This window comes from Sorex fumeus, unplaced genomic scaffold, assembly GCF_029834395.1.
Source record: "Sorex fumeus unplaced genomic scaffold, SorFum_2.1 ptg000042l, whole genome shotgun sequence".
NCBI lineage: Eukaryota > Metazoa > Chordata > Mammalia > Eulipotyphla > Soricidae > Sorex > Sorex fumeus.
Window position 1 is genome coordinate 7211547 of NW_026606099.1, and position 19676 is coordinate 7231222.

General features: G+C 50.1%; 1 protein-coding gene across 1 annotated transcript; it reads right to left on the reverse strand.

Moving 5' to 3' along the window:
- Nucleotides 1-1466: 1466 nt before the first annotated feature.
- CELA1 (chymotrypsin like elastase 1) lies at nucleotides 1467-19161 on the reverse strand. The gene is made up of 8 exons (XM_056120162.1): nucleotides 19122-19161; nucleotides 18402-18484; nucleotides 15213-15313; nucleotides 13931-14056; nucleotides 13047-13183; nucleotides 10926-11071; nucleotides 2222-2371; nucleotides 1467-1604 (listed from the first exon to the last, which is right to left on the reverse strand). Exons 1-8 carry the CDS (start codon nucleotides 19159-19161, stop codon nucleotides 1587-1589), a joined length of 801 nt encoding a protein of 266 aa, XP_055976137.1. The 3' UTR covers nucleotides 1467-1586.
- Nucleotides 19162-19676: the final 515 nt, after the last annotated feature.

Sequence of the window (19676 nt, forward strand, 5' to 3'; positions counted from 1 at the left end):
TCGGGGGTTCACTTTGGATGCTCACTGTGGGGATGGTCTGGTAGGGCAGGGTGAAGAAAATGGAAATATTTGATGTTGGTTATCTGAGAGGAAAGCCAAGCGGAAACAGGGAGAAGTGACACCAGCAGCTCTGTCTTTGGCAGGAGACTGTGTCGCTCCCCTGAGCCCACAGTGTCCTCTACGATGCAGGCCAGCCACTGCCTTTGGTGGCTTCTCTTGGCAACCGAAATTTGCTGTCACTAAAACAGGTCGTTTTCGAACAGGGACCAGCTTTAGAGGTTGACTAGCGGAAGAAACCGAGCCCCAGAGCTGGCGGGCAACTTGCTCAGGGTGGTGGAAGTGAGGAGTGAGGCCACGCATCCTGACTCCAGCCCGCTGCTGACACAGGAACCTATAAATTCTCCCCACTCTTCGCCTGTTTCTTCTGCTCCAGTCTTCACCACCCCGGGGCTCTTGTCTTGTCTGGTTCTCAGTCACTGCCATGAAAGTCTGCGGCTCATTCTCTTAACTTCTCCTTTCAGTTCCCTCTGGGTTCAGTTCAGGGCTCTCTCACACACACAGAGCCTTGGGCAAGATAGGGCAGAATCATCAGCCCCACGGTTCTCTGTTGTTTATAGAACCCTGGATCCGGTTGCCTAATTAAGGGCTGACCTGGAAGTGCTGACTCACACTAACCCACCCATATTGTCTCCTCTCCCTCTGTTCTCCTCTTTCTCTCAGTACTTTTCTTCCTTTGTTCAAAGTGTTCCCCACCCCCACCCACACACACACCCTCCTCCTTTCTATTCTTTCCTCTCTAGCCTCCTTTGAAATTTGTCATTGTCTTTGTCCCCTGGTATCTCACCTTCCATCTGATCACATAATCCTGCTGACAACTCCGGGAACCCTGGTGTGAGCCCCCTTCCCCCACCTGGTAGGCAATTAAAGGAAAATAAAAGATGGGGCCAGAGCCATAGGACAGCTGGTAGGATTGTTCTCTCGCACCCAGTGATACAGCTTAATCCCTGGCACCACATATGGTCCCCTAAACCCACCAGACCCTGAGTGCAGAGCCAGGAGTAAACCCTGAACACGACTGGATGTGGCCCAAAACCAAACAGAAAGAATGCTGCCACAGTCTTCCTAGAGAGTCAGGACACATTTAGTTTGGGGAAGACTTGACATCCTTGGGAATCACACTTGGGATGGTTTGCAATGATTTTTGGCCTTTGAATATAGCAGCCAACAGATAAGCACATTAATGGGTAGATACATTTAGATGGGTCCTAGAATAATTCAAAAAAGAAAATGCACTCCTGCTTTGCTTAGTTTGTGAAGTATAAAAGTGGCAGCAACAGGAAGAGCCAGTTCAGAAAAGTGGTGAAATCCAATTTGGGCCTGAATTTCTGAATTATCTGAATTTCCTGTAGAAATAAATGAGGGCGAGAGGGTTTAGTTACGAACACAGGGCGAGGATGTATTTTCAAGCTTTATTTTCTGTGTCTGCCTCAGTGGTCTCTTAGAAATGGTTTTTCCTTGATGGTTCCAAATCCTGCCGTGAGTCTAAAATCCTCTTGGGAAGACCACCGCTGTTCTCAGGAAAATGTTCAGTTGTAGGCAATGACCTAAAGAAAAAAACAGTTATTTCAAAGCCAGTAACTCAGATTCACCTGCCTTCTTTTTCATCAGTTTTCTCTGATGGTTTTGTGAAGAGTTGAGAGGTGGGGCAGGAAGTGGGTCTCCACTGTCAGAACAAGTCAATGACATAGGAACATGCCCAGGACTTAATGACAGGGATAGACTTGGAAACCGTTGTGAGCCAAATACACTCCGAGACTCCAGAGTGTATTTGCCGAAGGCATTGGTGGGATAATTGTGTTTCTGCCACTAACTAGGTTAGTCCAGGTAGTTCTTACCTAACCCTCAAGGATGTGTACAGCTTATTGTAAAAGCGTAGATCAAATTTGCACAGTGCTCTTAGAAAGAGCTTGTGAAAGTGGCTGTTATTATCTCTTCACTTTCCCATAGCCTGATAAGTGGCTTGTTCAAATTGTTATGGTCTGAGTAAGTGATTCAGCCAATATGGTGAAACCCGCTTATGGGTATGTGAAAGCGAACTCAGGGGAAGTGGACAGAAGAGGCCAGGGAAGGGATACATAGCCAAGTGTGGGGAGTATGGTGGTTTCCCCTGTCCAGCCATTGTCCTGGGGACCCTTTAAACCCATCCTTTGAGAGGACTCACATTGTTCATCCAAGTGATGTAGGCAGAGACACGGGTGAAGACAGTAGGCTTCCTGGAGACATTGCAGCCCTGGCTGGACACAAAGCTGGTCACTCCGTGGACAGTGTACTGTCCATTCACCAAGCAATGGAGAGGGCCTCCGGAGTCACCCTGTAGGAAAGAAAAACAGAGTCCTGAAACTCAAATCTCTTTGGTTTTATTCAGTTTTGGGGGTTACACCTGACTGTGCTCAGGGCTTACGCCTGACTCTCTGTGTTCACTTCTGGCAGTGCTTGGGTGCCAGGGTGCTGGTGCTGAGCTGGTGGGATTGTACCCAGATTGGCCACATGCAAGGCAAATGCTCAATCTGCTGTACTATCTTTTTGGCCTATCAAAATTTTTTTGGGGGGGTCACACCTCGCGATGCTCAGGGGTTATTCCTGGCATTACACTCAGAAATTTTCTCCTGGTGGTGCTCAGGGGACCATATGGGATGCCGGGAATCAAATCCGGGTCGTCCGCGTGCAAGGCAAACGCTCTACCCGTTGTGCTATCACTCCGACCCCCTATCAAAATCTTTTAATAGTTAAGTTTTTTGCTTTAGCTTGTATCTCATATGTAAAATCCATCAATGTTTCTAAAGTCCAGTTTTTCGTTAAAAAAATTTTTTTGTCTATTCCACCCCATACCCTGCCTCAGGTAGGCACAGACCCATAGATTTTTTTTGGTCTTGGTTTTGTTTTGGGGTCAAACCAGCAGTGCACAGGAGTTACTCCAGGCTCTGTGCTCAGAACCTACTCCTGGTGGGCTTGGGGAACCACATGGGATGCTGGGGATCAAACTCATGTTGGCGACATGCAAGGCAAATGCAAGATAACCTACTGTGCTATCTCTCCATAGTCCTGTAGTTTCAAAGCTCCGATTCAAAGCCCTACTTCCTCCACAGCTTCGCATCCAGATGAATTTCTTCCTTTCTAAATGATCGTGTACTTTTGTACTATTCATGTCATATTCTGCCCTGTAGTTTCCGTTTCACAATTTGTTTTTACCTTCTACACATATCCATGAACTTCTCAAGACAGGAAGTATGTCCTATTGATTTTTTTTTTTTTAGTTTTTAGGCCATACCTAGCAGTGCTCAAGGGTTACTCCTGACTCTGTGCTCAGGAGTTACATCCCATATAGTTCCCCCTGCAGTGCTTAAGGAACTATATGAGATGTCAAGGATCAACCAAGTTGGCCACATGCAAGGCAAGAACCCTACCCACTCTACTATCACTCTGGCCCCTATTATTAATATTTTTTCTTTTCACAGTGCTAGCATAGAGCTTCCAACTTGCTTATTTTTTAAAATTTGAGGATTATTTTCCCCTTTTTTGTTCTTATTTATTGATTTATTGATTGATCAATTGCTTTTTGGGACATACCCAGTGATGCACAGGGGTTGCTCCTGGCTCTGCACTCAGGAATTACTCCTGGCGGTGCTGGGGAAGCCATATGAGATGCCGGGGATTGAACCCGGGTCTGCCGTGTGCAAGGCAAAAGCCCTACCTGCTGTACTATCACTCTGGCCCCAGCTTCCAACGCTTCCAACTGCTTAAGCCCAATAGCTTTTACTGACTAAAAGTAGAAGAACTGAGTGTTCTAATGATACGTATTTTTTACCCCCAGCATTTTAAATTAAACTTCGATTTAGGCAGGTAGACACCGATTAGACTAAACAGGAATGGTGAGAAGATAAAATGATGCTTTGGGGAGCAGTGATGGGCTCCGAATCAGAGGAACCAGGTCATAAATGAGGCTTTGAAACTCTTCTATTTGAGAGCACCCAGGTTCCCAGTTTTGTAATTCCAGACATAAAATGAGATAATAATTCTCTGAAGAATTTGATCGGCAAAGAAGGAAAGACCTCAAAAGACATTGGGGGGACCCCAGAGCAGTGGCTTGGAAGATCCACCTGGCAGAGCCATCAATGAACTTCATCTAAGGGTCAATGCTACCCCATATCTGATAAAAGCCGTGGATGAAAAATAAAGATTAAAACAAAGACACATACACAAAAATAAAGGTGGGGCTGGAGCAACAGTTCAGTGGGTAAGGTGCTTGCCTTGCATGTGGTCGAGCCAGGTTTGATTCCCAGCACCCCCTGTGATCCCCTGAGTATTGCCAAGAGTACTGAACAGTCGATCAATTCTCTGTGCTCAGAGCCAGGCAGGAGTAACCCCTGAGCACTGCATAGCGTGGTCTCCCCACACAACTCCCCCAAATAAAGTGTAAGAGAGAGTTCCACAGCTTCCTAATACCTGAAGTGAAAAATCAGGTAGCAACTAAGTATATATTTTCAGAGAGTTGGAGATGGTCACCAAATGAATCAGCTCAAAAGGGTTGGAAGTGGCTGCATTTGGGGCAGGAGACCTCCAGGCATATAAGAACACAATCACTGTTCGTTTCCATTTTCAAGTTGCAGAGTTTTAATGTGACTCAATATAATACGTATAGTGTCAACACAGTGGTAGGGCGTTCGCCTTACAAGCGGCCAACATGGCCGACCCGAGTTCGATTCCTCCGCCCCTCTCGGAGAGCCCGGCAAGCTACCGAGAGTATTCGATATGCCAGACACAGTAACAACAAAGTCTCCAATGGAGACGTTACTGGGCCCGCTCGAGCAAAAAAGAAGAATTAGAGAAAAAGACCAAAAATTCAAATTGGGGGGCTGGAGCAATAGCACAGTGGGTAGGGCGTCTGCCTTGCACGCGGCCGACCCTGGTTCGATTCCCAGCATCCCATATGGTCCCCTGAGCACCGCCAGGGATAATTCCTGAGTGCAGAGCCAGGAGTAACCCCTGTGCATGGCCAGGTGTGACTCAAAAAGCAAAAAAAAAAAAAAAAATTCAAATTGGGGGTGGTTCTTGTGAAAAGGAACTATCTGTACCCCACCCCAACTACTTCTTATGTGCTCGGGGTTTTATTATATTATTATACTCAACACAAACAAATAACCTAAATTTCCTTCCCCCAAATTTAAAGAGGGATTTGAGAATAATACCACTCTCTTGATGCGGAAGAAAAGGAGTTACAGGAGAGGTGGGGGGTGTGAGCAGGGCCGAGGGGTGCACTGGAAAAGATCAGAGAGATTGGGTGAGCTGGGGGTGAGCTCAGAGAATTTCCTCTGAGATTGGGTGAAGGCTCCGAAGTCTATAACCCAGATGACTCTAGGAAATCCCAGTGGGCAGGGACTGAGAGACACGACTGCCTCCGAGAATTGTTTTTGGAGTGACAGCCCGAAGAAAAGCACTCTGGGTTTTTAGCGCAAGGTCTTGGGAGAGAGGAGGGAAAATAATGAGAAATATTCGACCTTAACAGCTTGGACTGGAAAGATAGTGGAGGGGAAGGCACTTGCCTTGCACACAGCCAGAATGAGTTTGATTCCCAGCACCCCTTGTGGTCCCTGAGGCCCACCTGGAGTGATCCCTGAGCACAGAGCCAGGAGTAAATCCTGAGCACCACCCAATGTGGCCCCAAAACGAAATAAAATGGAAGGCTCTAGTGAAGCTGGCTGAAGAGGACTCAGAAAGAGCTGCCTCTATGCCCTAATATCTCCTTCCTCCCTCCTCTCTCTCTTTCTGTCCTCTCTTGCCCTCTTCCTCACCAGCTTGCATGTGGTCCCAGTATACTCAACTTTTTTTTGGTTTGTTTTTTGTTTTTTGGGTCACACCCGGCAATGCACAGGGGTTACTCCTGGCTCTGCGCTCAGGAATTACCCCTGGCGGTGCTCAGGGGACCATATGGTATGCTGAATCGAACCCGGGTTGGCCGCGTGTAAGGCAAACGCCCTACCTGCTGTGCTATTGCTCCAGCCCCAACTCAACTTTTAGGTTTGAGTTTGGGGCAAACTGGTATGATGAAATCATCACTCCCTTGATTCTCCTTGCCTTCAAAAAAGTCATTTGAATCCTTTGACTCTATTTCAGCCAAACACGCACCCTCCTGCTGACTTCTCTTCCTCCTCTATTTATTTTGGACCTTGAGTATGATCTACAGTCTTGTCCTTTTGTCTCAATAATGCAGGAAAACCCAGTCTTTGATTAACCCATTTCCTTCAACTGGGTTTTGGGGCAAAAATAGAATGAATTCTCTACTGACTAGGTCCTAGGTGGTCTCTAACCCCTCCGATGAGCCTCTTCTCCCATTCACTGTAGTTAATCCAGACCTGGACACCCAAGTCTCCCACTTCATGGGTAAATAGAAGAACACCTGGATTTGCAGCACAGTGCTCACATCCATACACATTCTGGGTTTTTTTGTTTTTTTAGGTTTTGTTTTTGGCCACACCCAGCAACGCTCATGGGTAACTCCTGGCTCTGTGTTCAAGAACCACTTCTGGCTGTACTCAGGGGACCATATGGGATACTGGGAATCGAACCCGGATTGACTGCGTGCAAGGCAAGCGCTCTACCTGCTGTACTATCTCTCCGGCCACACATACGCTCTGGGGTGCCTCCCTGCGTGCTCTTCGTTCCATCTCTTCCTCCTCTGGGACCTGTACCATTCGCGATTCCCATTCTCCCAGGCCACAGCTCCTTCCTTTCAGACTACTAACACCTTCTCTCTTTGTGAAATGTCATTCTCCTTAAACCTACTCGACGTTTGGGGGGAAAGGGCACACTCGGGGCTGCTCAGGACTTACTCCTCACTCTGTGCTCAGGGATCATCCCCTGTGTTGCCCAGGGAACCATATGTGGTGCCTTGGATTGAGCAAAAGTTGGCTGCATGCAAGACAAGTGCTTGAACTCTTATGCTATCTCGCCAGTCCTTCCCGTTCATATATCTAATTATTTTAATTTTTGTTGTTGAGCCATGCTTAGCAGTGCTTGGGGCTTACTCCTGGCTCTGTGCTCAGAGATCACTCCTGGCAGCGTTCAGGGGACTGTATGAGGTTCTAAGAATCAAACCCAGGTCAATTACGTGCAATGTAGGGGCCCTACCCGCTGCACTATCTCTTCAGCCTTCTTAGAGATCTAATTTTCTTTTTTTTTTGCTTTTTGGGTCACGCCCGGCAATACACAGGGGTTCCTCCTGGCTCTGTGCTCAGGAATTACCCCTGGCGGTGCTCAGGGGACCATATGGGATGCTGGGAATCGAACTCAGGTCGGCCGCGTGCAAGGCAAATGCCCTACCCGCTGTGCTATTGCTCCAGCCCCTAGATCTAATTTCTTACTGGCTAGCTAGACTCAAATATCCCAGTGGGATCTCAGACACAGCTTGTGCAAGACTATACTTATTCCCCCCCTCCAAATCCCACATGTCTTGTTTCATCTGGGGTGAGAAACCCTTCCATAACATCCATGAACCCCAAAGTCTAGAAGCAATTCTTTCTTCCTCCTCTCTGCCTTCATTCATGCATCCATGTTTCTTGCCTCGATAATTGCTAATCTCTCTCCTGCTGATCTTGTCCTCTTCCAAAATGTGCGTACCTTATCATCTGAGAATACTTTTAAAAGGCAAATCTGACCTTGCTCTTCGCCTGTTTAAAGTTCTCGACAAGGGGTTGGAGCGATAGCACAGCGGGTAGGGTGTTTGCTATCCCGGGTTCGATTCCCAGCATCCCATATGGTCCCCCGAGCACCGCCAGGAGTAATTCCTGAGTGCATGAGCCAGGAGGAACCCCTGTGCATCGCCGGGTATAACCCAAAAAGCAAAAATAAATAAATAAATAAAGTTCTCAACAAATATGGCACTGTGAAGCCCTAACTTTGATAGCGCTTTCCTGCCTCATTATTTATCAGCCCCTAAAATGGTGTGAATAAGAACCAAATTGTATCTTAGACTTTGCAGGCCAAATAATCACTGTGGCTGTTGGTGAGCTCTGCAAAGGCAGTTCTAACAATAACGTAAAGGAACAGTATGTCAGTGTTCCAGGAGATATTTGGGGAAACTGTGTTGGGTGTCAAACTCGGGTCTCCCTTATGCTAAGCACGCACGCAGCCCATTGAGCTATTTCTCTGGCCCAACATTCCTCCCCTCCCCCCTCATTTCCTCATAGCCATTGAAAAAAATGCAGTGACAGGTCTGGATTCATGATAAGCTAAGACACATGCCGTGCATGGAGTCTGTCCCAGTTGATTGATCCCCTTGTTTCCCTATGTCGCATAACAGCACTGGTGGTCAAAGGGCCTGAGCAGCAGCACTCGGGAACCCCACCCCCCACCCCCCCCAAGTCAGAAACGTATGAAAACAGAAAGTTGGCTGGCTTTGGCTTCTGACCACTACTCTAGCTATTGGCAACGCTCCCTGTGTGTTTCTGGTTCTTTCCTGGCAAATGACTTTAATTAGGCTGTTTCCTGATGCAGAATATCTGTTCCTCTTTTTGCCTCTTTTTCTTGTTCAACAATGCTATGGTGTCAGGGAAGGCAAGTCTTACACGGGCCCTTCGGGGTCCTCATCACCCTCTGCACGTGTCCATCGGAACGTCAAACTACTCTGCACCCCTGTGTGGACTCAAAGTTTCGCCCCAACACATTCCTCCTCCGGATGATGGCTTCTCTTCATCTTTGTGTTTTTGGTTTTTCAGTTTTGGGCCACACCCAGCACTGCTCAAGGATCACTCCTGCTTGCTTTAAGGCACAATAATGAGTTCCAGGGATTGACCCAACAGTGCTCAAGGATCACTCCTGCTTGCTTCGGGGCACAATAGTGGGTTCCAGGGATTGGCCCAAGTGGGCTGCAGGCACGGCAAGCACCTGGCCCGCTGCACGATCTGTCCAGCCCCTCAGTTCACCTTTGGATCCCTACACTTAGCACAGTGGCTGGCATGCAGTTGATAACCGAGAACATGGGTTGAACTACAGTAAGACATCCGTAAGAGGATTCTGTTATTCTACGTGCAGACTCTGCACATAATATAATAAGATAATTCTGAGATAATTCTCTTATGAGATAAGATAATCATCTCATCATCTTATCTCATAAGATAATTCTGAGTTCCTTCCCTTGCCGTATTCACTTGCACGTAGCTCTGTCAATACTGCTGGGGTAAAGGGTGTCTGTGTGTGTGTGTGTGTGTGTGGGAGGGGGCATTGGCTTGATGGGCGGGAGCTGCTCACACACCGCCAGTCTAGGCCCAGCCCCACAATGTAAACAATCAAGGCTACAACTTATAAAGAACAGCTGTGGGGGCTGGACCGATAGCATAGCGGGTAGGGCGTTTGCCTTGCACGCAGCCAACATGACCGACACAGGTTCGATTCCCAGCACCCCATATGGTCCCCCGAGCACCGCCAGGAGCAATTCCTGAGTGCATGAGCCAGGAGTAACCCCTGAGCATCGCCGGGTGTGACCCAAAAACCAAAAAAAGAACAGCTGTGGGGCTGGAGCGATAGCACAGCAGGTGGGGCGTTTGCCTTGCATGTGGCTGACCCGGGTTCGATTCCCAGCATCCCATAGGGTCCCCCAAGCGGCACCAGGAGTAATTCCTGAGTGCATAAGCCAGGAGTAACCCCTGTGCATCGCCGGGTGTGACCAAAAAAAGCAAAACTAAATAAATAAAGAACAGCTGTGCACACCAACACGCAGATGTTGGGTCACTACCCAGTTTTGGGGGCTTTGGTTTGGGGATGCTTAGGGTTACTCCCAAAGGGCCTGAGCAGCAGCACTAGGGAACCTCCAGTCCAGCCCAGCTGTAAACACTTTCAGGGGTGCATGGGTGAAACTGGGGAGCAGTCTCCCTTATTCTCCTGGTCCTGACCCACAACTGAACTTTTTTCTTTTTCTTGCTTTTTGGGTCACACCTGACAAATGCACAGGGGTTACTCCTGGCTCTGCACTCAGGAATTTCTCCTGGCGGTGCTCAGGGGACCATATGGAATGCTGGGAATCGAACCCGGGTCAGCTGCGTGCAAGGCAAATGCCCTACCCGCTGTGCTATCACTCCAGCCCCCACAACTGAACTTTTTTTTTTCTTTTTGGGTCACACCCAGCGATGCACAGAGGTTACTCTTGGCTCTGCGCTCAGGAATTACCTCTGGCGGTACTCAGGGAACCATATGGGATGCTGGGAATCAAACCCGGGTTGGCCAAGTGAGAGGCAAACGCCCTACCCGCTGTGCTATTGCTCCAGCCCCGCAACTGAAATTTTTAAGTGCAGGGTTTAGGCAAGATGAATTTTTGCTTGTTTGTTTTCTTTGGTTTTGTTTTGGACCACACTTGGTAATACTCAGGGCTTACTACTGGCTCTGTACTCAGCAATCAGTCCTGGCAGTACTCAAGGGGACCATATGAGAAGCCAGAATTGAACCCGGATCAGCTGCATGCAAGGCAAACTGTGCTACCGCTCAGGCCCCTTGGATTTTAAATCCCTGTCCAATTTTTTTTTTTTCTTTTTGGGTCACACCCGGCGATGCACAGGGTTTACTCCTGGCTCTGCACTCAGAAATTACCCCTGGAGGTGCTCAGGGGACCATATGGGATACTGGGAATCGAACCCGGGCTGGCCACGTGCAAGGCAAACGCCCTACCCGCTGTGCTATTGTCCCAGCCCCCCCTGTTCAATTTTGAGATTCTGAGTCTAGAGGTTGCCAGCCCAGAAACTTCCTCATTCAGACCAGAGTCGACCGACCGTTGCCGATGCCGCATGGGGTGGGGGGGGGGGGGAATAAGGCCCACAGGTGTGGAGTCGGGCCCAGGCGAGGGTGAGGGTGGAAGGTGGGCATGGCCTGAGCAGGCTCACCTGGCATCCAGAGCGGGCTCCGTCCCCACCAGCGCAGACCATGGTGTTCTTCACAGTGCTGCCCCAGAAGGAAGGGCTGGAACAGGTGGCATAGTCCACGGTGGGCAGGTAGGCCTGCTGCAGGGTCTGTGCCAGCTGGCCGTTGGCTGCGTAGGGCACAGAGGAGCAGAGATTAGCTTCAGTCGTTTTCCCGAGAAAAAGCCTCCCAAGCCCCAGTGAAAGCTGAACTCGGCAAGCTTCTCTCTCTCTCTCTGCCCCTTGCTGTCATAGCCCCTCATCTGTGCTCTCTTTCCGGGGAAGCCAGAGGTCCCTTCCTTCAGGAAGTCCTCCTTGATGACTCTTCCCAGGCTTCAAGGCCCCGATCCTGCTCCTGCTGTTCTCCCTTCCCCCGCCTCCACTTTTCTTCATGGCTGTTAAGTAACCAGTATGGTCTTTTCTGTTGATTACTTATCGGCCACTCTGCTTCCTTTTTACAGTGTAAACTGGGGTGCAGAGCTGGCACTGGGCACCCTTGTCTCTCTTTCTTAAGAGCTCTTTGCAGCTTTCCTTTATCGGGCGCTTTGGACTTTTCAAAGCCCACAAGCTATTTCTTCAGGTCCTTACAACAACCCTTTTGTGTTAAAGATTAGGAAATCGAACCCCAGTGCTCTTAAGGGAGCAGAGACTACAGGTAGATTAGAAGTGGGTCTCTCTCTCTCTCTTTCCAGGTTCTTCCGGTTATTTTGTCTTTCCTCCACAATCCAAGTACTGTTGGCAAACTTTTGTGACAGATCTTAATATCTCTGAGCCTCAACCCCCTTTTTTTTTGGGGGGGGGGGCATGCCGACAGTTTGCAGAGGCTACTCCCAGCTCAGTGCCCAGGGGACCTTGCAGTCTGGGGCTCTTTTTTTTTCTTTTTGGGTCACACATGGTGATGCACAGGAGTTACTCCTGGTTCATGCATTCAGGAATTACTCCTGGCGGTGCTTGGGGAACCATATGGGATGCTGAACCCCGGGTCGGCCTTATGCACGGCAAACGCCCTACCCGCTGTGCTATTGCTCCAGCCCCAATCTGGGGCTCTTACCTGGAGCTCCCACATGTTTTCTTCGGGGGCCACACCCTATGGTGCTCAGGGGTTACTCCTGGCTCTGTGCTTAGTCTGATACTCGGAGGACCATACGGGTGCCAGGGATTGAAACTGGTCCAGTCATGTGCAAGGCAAATGACCTGCAGTACTACTGATCCAGGACCCCCCCTCCACCCCTTGTTTTATTTTATTTATTTATTTTGGCTTTTTGGGTCACACCTGGCAATGCACAGGGGTTACTCCTGGCTCTGCACTTAGGAATTACCCCTGGCAGTGCTCAGGGGACCATATGGGATGCTGGGAATCGAACCTGGTTTGTCTGCATGCAAGGCAAACACCCTGCCCGCTGTGCTATTGCCCCAGCCCTGACCCCTTGTTTTAACTTATAAGAGTTTATGAATATATATTTTTGCTTTTTGGGGGGTCACACCCAGCGATGCTCAGGGGTTATTCCTGGCTCTGCACTCAGGAATTACTTCTGGCGGTGCTTGGAGGAACCATATGGGACGCCGGGGATCGAACCCAGGTCCAGCCACATGCAAGGCAAACGCCCTACCCGCTTGCTATTGCTCCAGCCCCCAGAGTTTATGAATATTTTGTTTATTTGTTTGTTTGATTTTTTTTGCGGGGGGGTCACACTCAGAGATGCTCAGAGGTTACTCCCGGCTCTGGATTCAGGAATTACTCCTGGCACTACTCTGTTGACCATATGGGATGCCAGGGTGGTCGGCCGCATGCAAGGCAAACACCCTAGCGGCTGTATATCACTCTGGTCACAGCTTATGAATCTTCGACTTGACTATTCCATTCTTGCTCTTTTGTTGCTAGGAATCAAACCCAGGGCTTCACACATGCAAGGCAGGTGCTCTACCACAGAGCTACCCACCCCCGGCTCTCAACGATTCCGTTCTTAGCCTGATTTCATGCATCTTTTTTTCCCCTTGGTTCCTAGTCTCTGACCGTGAGTCCTAGGACCCACTGAAAAACCTCCCCAGTAGCTCAGCCACTTCTCAAGAGGCCCATGGTGGAAGGTGCCCACGAGGACGACTTACTTCTGGTCCTGCCCCAGCCTGTGATGTAGCAGGGGCTGTCGTTGGGCAGGATGGTTCCCTCCTTGGGCAGAACTCCCAGCTGGACGTAGCTGTTGAGGCTGACACTCTGGGCCAGGCGCAGCAGGGCGATGTCATAGCTGCGGTGGGGGGAAAGAAGGCAGCCGACTCAAGGCCAATCCAAGGACGCCCCCCTGGAGACCGTGGTGTCCCCAGAGACTAGAAGCTAAGGACTTTGAATGAAGGAGGAGAGGGCTGACTCGCCCCACCTCCAAGTTCACGGGCTTGGATTTGGGGACAAGGTGTGTTGAACAGCACCACCTGCAGGTAACATCTGGGTATTGCACCACAAAGTGGCGCTTCCCTCTTTTCAGTCCTGAACGCAGAACGGAGAAAGAGCTAGTGAGGAATGAAAAGAACACGAATGAAAAGAAGAACAAGAATGGAAAGAAGAGAGCTACAGAAACACCTCCCCAAAACTTGAACCCGCCCCTGGGCCGCACTCTACAGACTGGATCACTGTATTAATTACTCCCTTCCTAACGTGAGGCCTCAGTCTTGCAGGAGTTGTCTAAGATTTCATTATATTTTTATTATTCTCTTTTTTTGGTTTGGGGAACATGCCCGATCATGGCTTGCGCCTGCTTCTGTGCTCTGGGATCACGCCTAGTGATCAGCGTTCCTGTAGTGCTGCGGATTAAACCCATTTCAGGTGTGTACAAGGGTCATTTTAAGAAATTTAGGTTGGAATCTATTCCGTAAAAATAATAATAAATAGTGATTAAAAACCGAAAAAAAAATGACATCCGATAGAGGAGTGACCTAATCGTGCAAAATAGCCTCGGTCAAACCAGTCCTAAAGTCCTGGGCAGCCTGCAGGGCCCTACCCGGCAGCCACGTTGTTGGAGTTCCAGTAGGGATGCACCACGATCTTCTGCACGTTCACGTACTGCTCGGTGCCGTCGTTCTGGCTCAGGTTGTGGTCGCCCACCACCACACGGAAGGTCATTTTGCTGTGGGAGAAAAGGAGCCCAAGTGAGGGGCTCCGGCCTTCTCTCCCCCACGGAGAGAGGGGGGAGCCCATCTCACATGTCAGGAGCCCTCACTGGGCCCAGGCAGAGGGGTAACGTGCTCTTTCTCCCTCGTGACTGACTCATGGGTGGGGTGAATGCAACCACTCTTCCTTTATTCCCAACCTAATTTGCTTTTTTTTTGGGGGGGTCACATCTGGCGATGCACAGGGGTTACTCCTGGCTCTGCACTCAGGAGTTACTCCTGGTGGTGCTCAGGGGACCATATGGGATGCTGGGAATCGAACCCGGGTCGGCCGCGTGCAAGGCAAACGCCCCACTCGCTGTGCTATCTCTTCAGCCCCCCTAATTTGCTTTTGGATTTAGGGTCACAACCAGTGGTGCTGAAGGGTCACTCCCGGTGGTGCCCTGGGGACCATCTGTGGTACCAGGGATCCAATCAAGGTCAGCCACATAGAAGGCAAGTGCCTTAACCCCTGTTACTATCTCTCTGGCCCCATTTCCCCTGTTTATTCACTAAACATCATAGACTTAATATCTCATAACCTGGAAGAGGTGGGGTGAGCACAAATAAAACCGTGGCTCCCAGCCACAAATGGATTTGGAGGAACAGAGAGGCTCGGGCCCTTGGGTCCTAAATCACGGGTCCCAGACCAGTAGCCGCAGGAGAAGCTGGAGACGTGTTAGAAAGGCTTGTTACTGGCCCTGAATCTGTCAAATGGGCAATTTCACGAAGGCAGGCCAGCGGCTGGCCTTCCAGGAGATTCAAGTGCCGGCACACATTTGAGAACCATTTCAAGACAAATATGCAAGACGGTTCTCAGCCAAGCACTGACTCGGCGCTTAAATATTTACCCACTTTGTTCTCACAAGAACTCTACAAAGCGGTTGTTATCCCTCTTGAGAGATAAGAGAATGAGGGCTTGGGGAAGTGAAGTTGCCCGAGCTCACATAGCCAGAAGAGGCTGACTTGCCCAGCTCCAAAATTGATCCTTTCCAGTACATCCTCCAATTGCCCACAGTGCCCTATCAAGCCACCAGGCATCTCGCGGAGGGAGGTCAAGAAGTCACATCCCGCCAGGACACCGGTCTCCTCCCCCACTGAAGCCTCAGGAAGGCGGGTGGTGGTTTCTCTCACCTGTCCACGCAGTGAGCAGCTGTCATCACCCAGTTCTGTCTGACGAGGGTTCCTCCACAGGTGTGGTACCAGTTACCTCCGGACAGGTACTGCAGGGAAATCTAGATGGGGAGAAGGAGACGGGGCGTAGCTTAGTGTTTATTCTTCTCTTCTTTTCCTTCTCTCTTTGGTTTTGTTGTTGTTTGTTTTTTTGCTTTTTGGGTCACACTCAGCAATGAAGAGGGGTTGCTCCTGACACTGCACTCAGTAATTACTCCTGGAGGTGTTTGGGGGAACATATAGGATGCCAGGGATGGAACCCGGGTTGGCCGTGTGCAAAGCAAGTGCCCTACATGGTGAACTATTACTCCTACTCCTCTCTTTATTCTCTTTTAGGGAAGAGGCACAGCCAGTGGTGCTTAGGGCTTACTCCTGGTTCTGCTCTCCAGGAAGTGCTCCAGAGACTGAATATGGTGTTGGGGATTGAACCTAGGCCCTCCATGTACAAGGCAAGCACTTTTTTTTTTAAATGTAGGAGTAATTATTTATTTATTCAGCCATTGGTTAAACTGATTGAATTGGGCATGAACTCCACATTACTTTATTTTTATTTTTTATTTTTTGTGACTCACCATGAGATACAGTTACAAAGCTTTCATGTTTGAGTTTCAGTCATACAATGAGCGGACACCCAACCCTCCACCAGTGCACATCCTCCACCACCAATGTCCCCAGTATCCCCCCCATCCCACCCCTCCCCCTGTCTCTATGGCAGACAGTCTCCCCCATACTCTCTTTTGTATTGCTTGTTATGAATAGCATAAGATGTCGCAGGGCCTCAAGAGCAGCTGTGTACTCCTGGAATTCTAAAATCTTAGATAATTAGGGCCTAGAGAAATCTCTGCAACGAGCTGTTTGGTTCGGAGATTCTTTTGTGTGTCTCTGGATTATGGCGTTTAAGGAGTTTAAGTAGCATCTGAAGGCAGTTTGTGGGCGTGACCTCCACAGGGTCCCATGGTGACAGCCAGGATGAGAGGGACCAGCCCATCCTCTGTCCCTTGACACCTGGAGTTTGCCATCTGAAACTGAACCCATGAGCCTGCACTTCTATATTGAGTTCGGAAAGTTGGCGACCGCCAGGGTTTTTAGGGGGCAGGTGAAGGGGTGACGCCTGCCCCTGTTCGAGGCACCCTGGTGTAGTCGGTCTGGCTTAAAGTCCAGAGGCATCTCTGCAGCGAGCTGCTAGGTTCAGAGATTCTTTTGTGTGTCTCTGGATCATGAAGGCAAGCACTTTATCTGCTGTGCTATCTCTCTGCCCCTAATGGTGCGTGCGTGTGTGTGTGTGTGTGTGTGTGTGTGTGTGTGTGTGTGTATGAGTGTGCTTGTGTGCTTATGGGGGGGGGAATATGACACAACTGGCAGTGCTCAGGGCTTACACCTGGCTCTGCAATCAGGGATCATTCCTGACTAGGCTTAGGGGATCATATGGAATGCCGGGGATCAAGCCCAGGTCGGTGGCATGCAAGGCAAGCACCCTATGACTCTCCCCGGTGCCCCTCTCCCCCGCAGTGGTGTTTCTTAAAAGGTCTTGCCCAGAACCACATTATAAGCTTCCTTGTTGTTGTTGTTGTTTTGGGACCACACTCGGTGGTGCTCAGGGCTTACTCCTGGTTGTGTTCAGCTATCACTCCTGACGGACTTGGGGGATCAACCCTCGTGATCTAGGGTTGACATGAAACTGACGACCCACTGTACTATTTCTCTGGCGCCCACATGTTACCTCCTTAAATTCCTGCCATCCTGCAAAAAAAAAAACCTCTCCAGCTTTCTGGGCCATAGATGTTTCATGGCAAAGACGGTTCATCCTAGCACCCATCAAGTACAAAGGATTGACTGGTGGCAGTGGATGAGCAGTGAGGAGAAGGATCAGCAGGGAAGACTTTTCCAACTTGTCAGCAGGTGAGGGAAGGCCCGCGTGGGTGGGGGGTGTCTGTGACGGGGGCTGTACACGCCTCCTCCAGGCTGTTGCCTAGGATCAGGCCCTTCAACCTCTACTTCCACATGGGAAGGAAGAGAAGGCACCGAGTTGCTCCATCACCGAAGCACCACAGATGGGCTCCCAGAGCTCCTCTCCGAGATGCTCGGGTATGAGCCCCCTCTTGGGGAAGACTCAGAATCACTCTCCAGTGGCTTGTTTTTTTTTTTTTTTTTTTTTGCCTCTTTGAGCAACGAGTTCTACTGCTGAAAACCGGGACTACAACTTCGAATTTAATCACCAGTTTCACATTTTGTATTGTTTAAATTGGAGCCTAACTGCCTCGTTAGGAAAGTGGAAACTCTTTTGTCAAATAAGCAACATGGGGACTGGTGGGCAGGGGCCGGTGAGTGATAGTATAAAGCTTACTTTGCATTTGGCTGAACCAGGTTTCATCCTCAACATCCCATGTGGTCACCTGAGCACTGCCAGGAGGAATTCCTAAGTGCAGAGCCAGCAGTAAGCCCTGGGCATTGCCAGATGTGGGGAAATCGGGCTCAACCTTCTATTCCCCCAAATCACTGTGTCACTGTCATCCTGTTGTTCATTGATTTCCTCGAGCAGGCACCAGTAATGTCTCCTTTGTCCTAGCCCTGAGATTTTAGAAAGTGCCACATTCAAGGCTCTTTCAGGGTTAGGAGAATGAGACCCTTCATTGTTACTGGTATTTGGCATATTGGGTACGACACAGGGAGTTTGCCAGACTCTGCCGTGTGGGCAGGATACTTTCGGTAGGCTGCCGGGTTCTCCAGAGTAAGAACTAGACAATAAGATGTCGCGCGGCTGTAAATGCGGCCACGCACTTCCGGGAGCTGGTTTTTATGTGCCCCCAAATAAGGCACAGATACACAAACTGCACCAAAAGTGTAGATTCTAGATTTTAAGGGTGAATGGAACCAAATGCAGGTGGTTTATCTAAGTGCAAAAGGCTCAGAGGAAGGGAACTCACACACCAACCACACTCTCTTGTAGGCACACACCCCAGTACAGCCCCGTACACATCTGTGTGCACTCCCAGCACCAGAGAGACCATGAGCCTCACTCACACCTCGGGCTCCACAAAATCACACACACATTCACCCTTAAAATCTAGAATCTACACTTTTGGTGCAGTTTGTGTATCCATGCACAGGTGACTCACTTTGTGGAAGGCCGGAGCTGAGAGGGACACTCACCTGAGAGGGCCAGGAGTTCCTCCGTGCCTCGATTCCACCAACCACCCGGGTATTGGTTTCGGGAAAGTCCTCTGCACTGTGTCCTTTGTGAATGAGAAGAAAAGTGAATGATGACTGAGTGCAGGTCACTGTATGTGTGTGCACGCGCATGTGTGTTTGTGCGTGTGTGTGTGCATGTGTGTGTACATGTGCGTGTGTGTTTGTGTGTGTGTGTGTGTGGGCTGGTTAAAGGAGCTTTGTCTGCAGATCCCAGTTCTAACCCAGCGGCTGAGGGGCCCGGCTAAGCATTCCAGGTGCCTGTGGAAGCCCAGAATCTGCTTCCCTGGAGTCACGAGGACTCTGGCGAGACACAGAACACAGAACATCCAGCTTGGCTCTCAGCTGTGCTTGCGGTTACCCCTTAGCCTGTGTCCCCCATGCCCACTGTGCTCCGGTAGGATTCTCTGGGGGCAGCTGTGTGCATCTCAGCAGGGACCCGCGGGGAGGACTCCCTGCCCAGGGGCCTTGTGGCGCCCGAGGGAGCTTCCGCTCACTGCCCGCTCAACTTCATGACTTAGAGGCTTTGCCATGGAGGCATCTGCACACACGGGGAACTGGCTCGGGAGCATGGTGGGCGCTGCCTGCCCTCGGACTGGGGGCAACTTGGGCCCAGGGACAGCTTCCCCACCCTCCCGTTCAGCTCCCTATCCCTAGAGATTTTGGGCCGGGTGACTCCCTTACCGCAAAGGACCAGGGTGGCGAACACCAGGAAACGCAGCATCTTGCCGGCAAAGTAGCCCACGATCCCTGTGCCCTAGAGCCGAGCCCTCTTTATACTCCGCTTATCAGCCGCCTCTTGGCAGGGCAGTGGTGCAGGGCAGGGAAAGTCACAGGTGACATGGAAATACAAATGCAAAAGTTTCTTTTCAGGTAAACTCATTTATCTGTTGTTCAAAGACAGAACAAGGCCAGGCCGGAATTAATCATCTGCTTTCTCTTGAAAAGCACCCAGGGAATTCTCAGAAACAAGACCGAGGGTTCCCCTCAGCACGCTCCCCTCGGTTTGGGTCTGCCCGAGGCAGGGCAACAGCCTTGCCTGCACCCAGAGCTGGCGGGGAGAGTGGTGGCGTGAGAAAGGGTTCAGGGCCACCTTTCCTGCCCGGAGGTAGGTGGCCGTCCCCACAGGACACAGATGTGGTGGGAACGTGGAGACCAAAGCCGAGTGGCTGTCAGGGCTGAGGGTTCTGGTGACCAGTGTTTTCTGAGAAGCAGAGTCAGATGCAGACCAGAGAGACT